The sequence below is a fragment of the Takifugu flavidus genome, chromosome 20 (genome assembly GCF_003711565.1).
Source record: "Takifugu flavidus isolate HTHZ2018 chromosome 20, ASM371156v2, whole genome shotgun sequence".
In the NCBI taxonomy this organism is placed as follows: domain Eukaryota; kingdom Metazoa; phylum Chordata; class Actinopteri; order Tetraodontiformes; family Tetraodontidae; genus Takifugu; species Takifugu flavidus.
In genome coordinates, this window is record NC_079539.1 from 3,582,772 (window position 1) to 3,593,903 (window position 11,132).

At 48.7% G+C, this 11,132-nt stretch overlaps 1 protein-coding gene across 3 annotated transcripts; it reads left to right on the top strand.

Annotated features, from left to right (window-relative positions):
* The first annotated feature begins 312 nt into the window (after positions 1 to 312).
* LOC130517346 (TNF receptor-associated factor 2-like) lies at positions 313 to 7,170 on the top strand. Of its 3 annotated transcripts, none has more exons than XM_057019149.1 (11): positions 313 to 595; positions 1,083 to 1,292; positions 1,864 to 1,942; positions 2,032 to 2,130; positions 2,198 to 2,359; positions 2,454 to 2,528; positions 2,613 to 2,687; positions 2,777 to 3,346; positions 3,417 to 3,594; positions 3,731 to 3,879; positions 4,414 to 7,170. In XM_057019149.1, the coding sequence occupies exons 2-11, from the start codon at positions 1,105 to 1,107 to the stop codon at positions 4,630 to 4,632; spliced, it is 1,794 nt and encodes a 597-aa protein (XP_056875129.1). In that variant the 5' UTR covers positions 313 to 595; positions 1,083 to 1,104; the 3' UTR covers positions 4,633 to 7,170. The 3 variants fall into 3 exon arrangements, with proteins under 3 accessions (XP_056875129.1, XP_056875131.1, XP_056875130.1); XM_057019151.1 differs by lacking the exon at positions 313 to 595 and adding an exon at positions 602 to 819; XM_057019150.1 differs by lacking the exon at positions 313 to 595 and having other exon boundaries at positions 826 to 1,292.
* The last annotated feature ends 3,962 nt before the right edge of the window (positions 7,171 to 11,132 follow it).

Below are 11,132 nucleotides of genomic sequence, written 5' to 3' on the forward strand. Positions count from 1 at the left end.
TGCCAGCGGGGGAGTTTTCACGCAGCACAAATGCTTTAAAAATAACTTGTTTCCTGATTTTTTTGTACTTTTCATCTCCAGGTGAAATGTTGGATGGAATATTTTACCATGTAGTTAACAGTTAACAGAGATTCCTCTACCAAGATGTGTTCTGAGCGCCTCAGATGGGTAATTAAAGCTCATTTTTATTTAAAAGCGGGCGGGTGGGATGTCTAAGCAGAGCAGAAGCCAGACACAGAAGGGTTGAGAACCAATGTCATGCGTTCGCAGCCTGAAATGTGCACGTTCGTTAGGGCCCGCCCACCGCGGCCGTCAGCCAATCAGAGGCGCCCTCTCGCATCCCGTCTGCCTATCAACCCGTGTCCGGCCTCCGGCATGACGTCAGAGCCAGTCTGCGTGTGCAATGGCGATATTGGACAATAACAGCCGTCGCGTTTTGGGGACCACGTCTGTATTATGTGGCTGACGCTGAGGAAAACAGTCGGCGGCACGAGCACACGCGACAGCGGCACGGAGCGCGAGCGACGACCTGCGACCAGGGAAGGTGACATCACGGCCCCGGCGCGCGCGATGGTAGTTTAGATTTCAAACGCTGGTGAGTAGAAACTCTGCGGGCTGCAACAGCCTCCGCAAACGCATTTGCAGCCCGTAAAACGCTCAGCAGCAGCCCAGCAAGCTTCGGATTCGGAAGGGGCGTGGCGGCGTGCTGGGTACCACTGCTGGCTAAATGATGCTGATAGCTTAGCAACAGCGACAAGGAAGGCGAAAGGAGGTAGAGGAGGAGACAATGGATGCGCGGCTCGGCGGCGTCGTTGCTCGGTAGGCAGAGCCGAGGGTGGGTTGTGTGACAGGGCGGAGAGGATGGTGGTCGTGATTGAAGCAGGTGGAGCACAGAGAGCCATAAATGCAGAGTGGAAATGTAAACAAAGGGTGTGGGCCTTTCAGCTGGCCTGTGAGGTTCTGCCACAGCCACGCAGGAACCATCGCTGCTCTGCAGCCCACGTCGAAGATGTCACGCCTCACGGCCGACAGTGTGTTTACATGCTATTGTCACCCAGCCGCCGCCTCGCTTTTGTCTCCAGGTGCGACGTGTGAACAGACGCCATGGCCACACAGGAGCCGTCCCCTCCTTCGTCCATGGAGAGCAACAAGCCCGGCTTCCCCAAGAAGATCCTGGGCAACAAGCTGGAGGACAAACACCTGTGCAACTGCTGCCACAACATACTCAGACGACCGTTCCAGGCCCAATGTGGACATCGCTTCTGCTCCTACTGCTTCAACAGAACAGTGAGGTAAGCGGCGGCAGCACAGCCAGGAGCGTACCACTTCTGCAGATGGGGGGAGTGTTGGGGGGGATCCTCTGACCTTTTGTTCGATTCAGAGCAGAAATACCACTGTGTGGAAGTGATTTAGAAGAGAATAAATCAAAATAGGGTCTAGTGCCGGTGCTGTGTAGGTGGAAGTCAGTTCAACCATAGCCCCTTTCCTAGGAATGGACCACTCATTTTGAAATTATTTTTAATGGTTTAGCTTTGCCCACTGAAGATAGAAGTCATCATAAATGCTGGTGTAATGAGCCCTCGTGTCAAATGTTTCCATTCCATTACATACTCTGAGATCATTCGTGTTTCTAATTAGGGATTGTGAAATTCTGGGCCGATACCGATCTTTAAAATCAGAAACTAGCCGATACCTGATATCTGCCGATACCGATTTAAAAAAAAAAAAAAAAAAATTATACTACTTTATGCTCTGTTGTTATTTATTCCACAGGGCAACAAAGAAATCGTTCTTTAAAAGAATAACCAACAGTTATGGATATTTTAGATTTACATTCGTACGTTCTTCATGTTATTGTTTTAGTAATGGACCCCAGAAATGCAGTGCCTGCATTAAGGAGGATATTTTTGAGGATCCTACATCGATTTTGAAACAAGGATGTGTGAGTATATCAGACAGCGCGATCCGGATTATTCTAGTAAAACCTAAAAAAAAATTGTACCATTTATTTAGCGTATTTTGTGGTTTCAGGCTTTTCCCGACAACGCCGTTCGAAGGGAAGTCGAACACCTTCCGGCCGCGTGTATCAACGAAAACTGCACCTGGAAAGGAACCATTAAAGAATATGAGGTCAGCCGCTTTCGTGCGCGCTGCACGCGCTGAGGTGGCGGCGCAAGTGACGCTGTGCTTTTTCCAGCTCAACCACGAGGGGAAGTGCGAGTTCATGATCATCTCTTGTCCCTCCTGCAAAGAACACATCCGCTTCAACGAGCAAGAGCGGCATAACGAGCGCGAGTGCCCGGAGAGGACGCTCAACTGCAAATACTGCAAGGAACCCTTCCACTTCAAAAACATCAAGGTTGAAAATGTCGGAGATGTTTTATTTAGGAGGCGGCGCTGCATCCTTCTGCATCCTAAAGTGAATCTTTTTTTATTTTTATTTTTATTTTTAGGCGCATGATGAGATCTGTCCCAAGTACCCGATGATCTGCGAAGGCTGTGCAAAAAAGAAGATCCCCAGGGAAAAGGTAAACTGGTAACAAAGGTTTGATCCCGGAATTATCTCCACCGTCATTAATTGACCTGAATTCTTGTCGTTACTGGTTCTTCAGTATGTGGATCATATCAAGTTCTGCAGCAAATTCAGAACGCCGTGTCGATTTCACGTCGTGGGGTGTGACATGTCTGTAAGTAGGCTTCCGGATTAGGGACCGTGTGCAAATGATCAGCTACTGAGATGAGATGAGATGGTGTGCTCACGGTTATTCATCTGTAGGTGGAAAAGGAAAAAATTCACGACCACGAGCGCGCCTACGCGTACGAGCACCTCAACCTGTTGCTGCATTACATCATGGGCATGAAAGTGAGCATGGAGGGCCTGCAGCCCCAGGGGCTGGAAGTAGCTGGGCAAAAACTGGTAGAGCTCCAGCAGTCCCTCCGGGAGCTTGAGGCCAGAGTCTCCCAGCTTAGCACCACCTCCTCTGGGCCTCCCGTGCAGGGAGCCGCCGCTACCTCCTCTTCATCATCCAGCTCCGGCCCTCCCGGTCCGCCGGTCTCGGCTCCACTCCCTCCCCCACCCACACTAGCTCCCACCCTGTCTGTGTCCACCTCCTTCACGCCCCTTCCCAGCTCGGTGGGCGCGGCGCTGGAGCTGCAGCTCCACAGCGAGAAGACCAAGGTGGCCGAGCTAGGGCGCCGGTGCACAGAGCTGGAGGTCAAAGCCAACACCTTTGAGAACGTGGTGTGTGTGCTGAACAGAGAGGTGGAGAGGTTCGCCACCACCATGGAAGCCAGCAACCGTCAGCACAAACTGGACCAGGACAAGATCGAGGCTCTGAGCAACAAGGTAGATCGATCGTGAGCAACCACGCATTTGTAGCCGAACGTGAGGTACCTGACGTCATCCGGTTCCCCAGGTTCGACAGCTGGAGAGGACGGTGGGGCTGAAGGACCTCACCGTGGCTGAGATGGAGGGCCGGCTGAGGGAAATGTCTGCCACAACCTTTGACGGCGTCTTTGTTTGGCGGATCTCTGATTTTGCCAAGAAGAGGCAAGACGCCATCGCGGGTCGCGCTCCTGCCATGTTTTCACCAGGTATGCTAGCTCTCCAATGCTCAGTGGGCTAATGCTAACACACCACGCTTAACCCAGTCTCAGCTCAGTTTAAAGACGTCACGTCCTGCTTACTGAGAACCACTGACCTGAAATCACACGGCTTCTTTCCCTCCAGCCTTCTACACCAGTAAGTACGGCTACAAGATGTGCTTGCGGATCTACCTGAATGGAGACGGGACGGGGCGCGGCAGCCACTTGTCCCTGTTCTTTGTGGTCATGAGGGGACAGAGTGACGCTCTGCTCAAATGGCCGTTCAACCAGAAGGTAAAAGAACCACAGGCAGCTTCTCATCACCATTTTAGACAAGCATTTAGACACAAGTTTTTAATTTCACATGAGGTTTACTCATATTTTACCCAAGATGTGACCTTTTTATGCATTTCCTGCATCCATTTTATCCTCATCTCTGCGCGTTTTGGCAAGTTTCTATGTATGTAAAACAAACCGTGCAGTACCAATGGAGGTGTTGAGCACTGTGGCCAAGAGAAAGATATTTGTGAGGATTCAGTGCGCGCTGGTGTGAAATTGCAACCACACTTGCAAAGTTCCGTCGCTAAGTGATGGAGACAAACACCTTAAATGTGCAAATGCGTCCATATGCCGCAGCAGCAGAATATGGAAGACAAAAGGATTCCAACCAGAATAAAGATCCCAGCCTTGGACAGCGTGCTTGGCGGTTCCTCGCCGTGGTGGAGCCAGATCCAGGGCCTCCAGATCGTTTCAAACCCCTTAATTGAAACTGGAGAGCCAGGGTCATGCACCTCTGTCAGCAGGTAAACGTGGTCTCTTTCACCTCAGGTGACCCTCATGCTGTTGGACCAGAGCAACAGGGAGCACATCATCGACGCCTTTCGCCCCGACGTCACTTCCTCCTCCTTTCAGAGACCCGTGAGCGAGATGAACATCGCCAGCGGCTGCCCGCTCTTCTGCCCGCTCTCTAAGCTGGATGGGAAGAACTCCTACATCCGCGACGACACCATTTTCATCAAGGCCATCGTGGACCTCACCGGCCTCTAGTCGGCTCCCAGCGGAAGTGGAACACTTTGTCCAGCAGGCGGCTCTGGGGCCGTCTCGGCTTCTCTTTGGCTCGACTGTGGTCCCTCCAGGGTTACTTTCCGGCGCCCGACTGTCCCCTCCTGCTCGCGGGGAGACAAACATTCTTGCTGCATCGGTCCGTTCGGATGGCGGCGGCGTGGCCGGGGATCTCCATGCGCTCTCGCCGCTTACATTTTAGGTGCAGAACTTGTTTATTTTTCAAGTCTTGGATGTCACCACACTTCCACGTCACACATTGCATTTGGAGCGGCAGGCGCCGGTGCGGCGCGGTCGGCGCAGCGTCGGGCAGACGTAGGGGCGGTTTTTGCTGCGATGGTGTCAAGCGAGCGAGTCTTTTTCCCTCTCCTGCAGTCATTCCGGGACTGTGTTGGACCAGGATTGTAGATGTGCAGATAGTTGATGTGATCATTCTGTAGAAAGCTTATCGTAGAGTTAAAGCATGGCTTGATGCACCTTTCGCTTTTTCTTGCAGGTTGTGAATATTGTGAGCTTCTCAGTCCAGTGTGGAGTGAATTTGCATAGACAAACGTGGAGTTATGTTATGAATAATGATTACAGGCTTTTTTAGGGTTCTTTTGGTGCCAAGTGCATGCCGCCGGCCTTCAGAGTATTAAACCGCTCCTCATTTTAGCCGAGCTCCACGAAAGTTCCTCGTTCGTCGTTATACTTGTGAGTGAATTAGCCATTTGGCGGCGGTAGACCTCGCCAGCACGTCTCAGAGAACCATGTAGGTGTTGTGTGTTTGTTTCTGTTCGGGGTCGGTGGTTCTGATCGTTGGTTTGGTACATCTGTGGAAGATACAGCGGAGTTACCAAGGTGTCAGGGCAGCTTGCCAGTCAAGCCTGGGGCGGCAAACTCGGCTGGGCACGGCCTCTCTGCGGCGCGCGCGCATCTGAGGTTCCTCCCCGGGAAATGCTCACTCGCTCACATTTCAGCGCATCGTACTGTGTCCCACCACAGATCAAAGTTAACACAGATCCCACGAACTGAAGGAGTGTTCCTCGTTTCCTGTCCATTTTTACGCTTCTGCTGCTCTTCAAGTAGAAAATTCCCACGTGAGTCCGTTCTACAGTAGATGTCGGTGCAGAAATACCTGTTTGTGGAGGTTCAGAGACTGAAAATAAGAGACTGTTGTGCTTTAAGAATAGCCCCTGTCGGTTGGTATTCAGAGAGGTCCGTTTGGTTTTTTTGCTGTTGGAAATTAGGCGCCACGAATCGCTCCCAAACCCGGATGTGTCACTCTCATGCTTCCACCAGAGATTGCTGTCGACTTAGCATGCATGCTGAGGTTTGAAACATTCACGCTGGCCTGTTGGAAAGAACCAGTCTCGACCTGTATTGGAACCTCTCTGTGCATGGGAGGCTTCAATCCATATTCACTATGGAGCTTCACATGTGTGAAAGCACATTTGTTCGGATGAAAATAGAATAATTATTATGTTATAACCGGCACGGCTGCTGTTTAACAGGAGCACCTGCCTATAGTCATAGCAACTTATAAAGATGTATATTTCATATCATAATGCAAAATAATCTATTTATTGACACGAATATACGCAAGATGTTATAATAAACATAGTATTACTGAATACCTTATTAATGCTATATCTATATACCAGCGTTGATTTTGTCCAGATGGTTTTGAACAGGCCAGGACAACCTGTTGTGCAGTACGGATTTTTATTCCTTCTGGAGTGCAATACACGATTACGTCTGTTGTTTTAAAAGGTTTACAGGGGTCGCATCCCGACCCGCGCGTTTACATTACCCGTGACGGCGCCGAAGAGGTACGACCATTTTTTTGGAACTCTCCAAGGAAAAACAAAACAAAAACGGTGCTTTCCTTTGTCAAACTCGATATCGCCGAGGCGGGAAGACGATTTTATTGCAATTACACGCTAGAAGTGGGTTTGTACGCTTAACTTAAAGACTTTCCATTGAAGACAGGAGCACGTGATCAACAGAACTACACGGACATTTTTGAGTGTTCTTGTTATGTGCCAAAATCCAATATTACCTCTATATACTAACAATATCATATTGCAAGTGTATTTTATGTTCTATGCTAAAATATGGTACCAAATATGTTTAGTTGGACTGATTTTTTTTTAAGTTTTCATTTTTAAACCTGTACCAGGTGTGTGTGGTAAATGTATCCCAGATCACGGCGATACTCTGTGAGCACCAGAGAAAATTCATACTTACAAATTTATCCTGGAATTTATTCATTGACTTTTTACATTTATTTTGGAATCTAAGCTCTTATTCAGCTGTTTTTTTTATACTCTAAAGAACAGCAGCTCTTTTCCATGATGCAGTTGACGCGCAGACGTGGAACGGTTTTATTTGTGCACTTTGAACCGGTGGTTTTGCCCAAACAGGGTATTTAGCTGAGTGATTTGTATTCTTTGAGATCAGAGCCATAAATATTCTGATGTTGACATTTGATGTATTATGCTAAAAAGGACATGCAGTATGTAATAAAGGTTGATGGTTTTAGCTTTGTTCCGTTTTATGCCTGCAATTGAGACAAAAAATAGGATTGGCAATAATCTTTCTTATTGTATGAAGGTCTTATATAGTCCTGTCTTTGGTCACAAGGGGGCAGTATGGATCTCATCTGAAATGAGGAAGTCGGCTCTTTTGTTAAGATTTCCCATTTGTCACTGAACAATGTAGAAAACGTGACTAGAATTTAAAATTGAACACGCCTATTCTTTATGATTGAAACCTCGGCATGCTGGATTTCACCCTCGGCTGCTAAAACTCTCTTATTTATTTATTTTATTTACGTGAATCTGGTCTTTGGCTGTTTGCATCAACAATACTATGTAAAAGATTGAGGACGCGGGAAAGACCCCCCCCCCTCCCCTTTCCCGTCTCCTCTAGCTGTTCCCCCACTTTGTGCCAGCGATGCTACAAATATCTTTGACATCACAAACTGTGATCAACAAATCATGAAACGGCGAGACTTTAAAATGGAGCAGAAACGGTTTCCTCTCCTCTCTGCTGCACAGGTCTGCAGCTCGGTTGTTGCAGAGCAAATCTCCACAGAGACGCTCCAGTGTTGTCTCAGTTGCAGGAGATTAACAGTTGTCTGGCTCAGTCCTTTTCCTGCACTCCCCGTGTGTGTGTGTGTGTGTGTGTGTGTTCAGAGACCTGCACAGCTCATTACAGATAAATCACTGAGCTCAGCAGACTAGAGGAGCGTGCATGTGTTCCTTTTCTTTGGCTGGGTGCTGTGGTGAGCAGCCGTCACCTGTCAGGCAGGGACCGACCGTAAATTCCTCCTCAGCGGGAGATCAAATCCCAGGAAAGATGTGAAGTTGATAACTGAACCCAGGTTCAGACTCTTCTCCAGGACACACTGGACCATTAAGCTGGTCCCTCTGTGTCCATCTTGTTTTTCGGCCCCTGTGGTTCATAGTGGTTGGGCTCAAAAGAAGCATGCCTCCGTTGTTTTAATTATGTATTGACAAGCGCCCGGGGAGCGACCCAATTTCCCTGCTACGACATATACGCCGCCAATCTGGGCCGCCGAGTTATAATTGGCATCAGGGCAGCAGCGAAAGTCCTGAAATCTGAACGCTAACGAGACGCAGCGATGGGGTCGTTTAAAAGTGCTCCGATGGAATGTGATGCATAAACAAATGCACACGTGTAAATATAGCTCACATCAACTGTGGGTGAGGACGCAGCGAGACGGCACAACAAACCGCAAGTTTGCTGCACACATTCGGAAGCAAGCGTCCCCTTATCTATTATGAATGCGACCCAGACAAGAGCAGCTAAGGCAGTTAAAATAAACATGCCAACTTTCCCACGGCGGCCATTTCAGTGCCCAAGTTTATTGCATTTTTAGATCTGATGCTCCTCAAGGAAGCTCGGCCAGCTATTGCTGCCTCCTCAGACGCTGCTGATAAAGCTGCCTCGCACACCATCCCTCACGCTTACTCACCTCACACATCAGCTGTGGCCACTCTTCTTGCTATCAGAGGTCTGTAACACCCACTATTTCACCAGAATAGAGAACAAAAGAGGGTGTGGAGGAGAAAAAAAAGCAGCGCTAGACAGAAATAGACAGACAGGAGGTCTGAGGTCATGTCTGTTTTTACCATCACTGCTTTTGCAGAAATGCCAAAAGACTCCAGCCTGTAAAGACACAAGGTTTCAACTGGAGCTGCATTCAAGTGGGACATTAGTTTAATCCTGGAACAGAGGTCTGCCATGTCTGCATCGTGGGGGGCTGCACCTCCTCTCCTCTTAAAGGAGCTCGTTATCTGGTCGTCTCAGTGGTTGGTGACCCAGATCATACCTGGCTGACATGAACACCAACTCAGTCTGCAGGGGGAACCTGCAGCGACCCTAACGGGACCTGAGTGAAGACTCAGCTTCATTGTCACAGGCTAGAGGGGTTCTATGGGAATATGTCGCAGGTCAGACTGGGCTCAACCTGTGGGGAAACGTCTCGTCTGGTCCGAGCTCCCGTCTGGCCCGGCTGCTCCGCCGGCCCAATTCAGGACCAACACATCTGCCGGCTCAATCACGCGCTGAAGAGTTTGGCAGCCGACCGTGAATATGAGAGTTTCCATCGATGCTACACCTCTTTCTAATCTGGCGAGGGGAAAACCAGCAGCCGGCTGGGCCCACGGGCTCGTCTGTCCTCAGCATGTGGGCACACCCCATTAATTTGGGGTCGCTATGTTGACGTTAACAACAGGAGCCACGCTGAGACAGAGGGGCCTGCACCAACAGGTAAAAGGATCCAAATCCTTCCATGGTTCTGGCCACTTGCCCTCACAGTTTCAGCGCCCCCTGGTGCCCTAAGCACCCAGTCCTTTCATGCAAAGGGTGGGAAAAAACCCATTTATAGCACCTTTTACCGACACACCTTTTAAAGGTTTAGGAAATATAGCCAATAAAGTGTTTTTTTAAATTTCATCATGACGGCATGAGGTGGAACGTGAAGCCGTGCGCATGCACGGGCAACATTGCCGTATTGTTTCGCCTCCATTATTGCAACTCGCCGATTGACGATTTCTATAAAATGAATGACCGAGTGCGCTTTATTGGTTCTCCTGGAGCAAATAGCCTTGTTAAAAGAGTTGCTGAGGTCCTCCAGCACCTCCTGGGATTTTATTCTTTTCGGAAAAAGCTCCGGAACAAAAGCAAGCAACGTTTTTATTGTCGGATTTTATTCCCATTTAACAATTACCTGCAGGATGCAAACGGTGCAAATCAGCCCAGGAATCGTTTAAAATCTTCTCTAAAAGGTTACCTAAAGACCCCCCTGGGCATGTTTTTACAATTAAAAACATTCCGAACTTTGGAGCTCAGAACCTTCGCAGCCAGCCAGGAAACGTTGGATCCAAGTCGCCTCCTGGACCTCCTCCACCGCCCCGCACCTCCAGAGTGAGTAACGCTTTTTAAAAATGGAGAAATCAGTCTTGCAGTTTAAGGTGTTTAATGTTCTGACAATATGACTGATATGTTGTAGAATAATCTAGTAAATCTTCTGGTTTCATTCATTTAGCAGTAACTTGTCAATTCATCAAGAACCTTATTTTGTTCCTTTGCAGCCGCCGTAGATTCTCCAGGATTAAATCCCTGCATTCTGCATTCTCACCCCTAGTTGCAGCCAAATCTTACACATTTACATTTACTGACACATAAAAAGGTGGTTGTCCTTAGAAACAGTGAGCTTTTATGTGAATTTAGAATTGAAATAGAACATCGACAATAATACATTGAGTTGACTAAGTTTTTTTCCCCACTGAGAAATCGTGTATAATAAGAAAATACGTGAGGATATTAGTCAGAAGTGAAGCCAGAAACAGAAAAACAAGTCTTTTTCTTGACAGGAACCAAACAGACGACTGGGGCAACGAACTCCTGCAGCGCCGCTTCAGGACGTCCTGGTTGGAAAAGGCCCCGTCGCCGCCAGGGTTTCTGTGTGTTACCTCTGACCCAACAGCTTGTACACAGAATATTTATGACCGATCCACACGCATGGGCGGATATTTCAGCAGAGTTCTGTCTTTGAGTGCCGGGTCAGGCTTAAAAACCTTTTCCTTGAGGCCGCCGCTGACTGACCTCTCCCCACCTCCAGGTTCTACACGGTCCTGCTGATGGACTCTGATTTCTGCTGAGTCGGTGCTCTGTAAATATGTCCAGAGCTTCTCGGCCTCATCGATCTGCGTCCCCTCCCGACTGTTTTACCGCCCAGCCAGCAGCGCTAAAGTGCTTTTACTGCTGTGAGACAGTTCAGATGGAATAAAAGGGTAAATGAGAGGGAATGTGTGTAAAATGTTGTGTAAAAACAACCGTGGAGTAGACGAGGACGTGGGTTCCAGTGTAGGACAGCAGCGCTCAGACCTCTTTACCCAGACGAGCATGCCAACATTAATCCCTTTCCGTCTGGGAGCACTGACCTCTTTTGTCCAGTTGATGGCTTATTACCG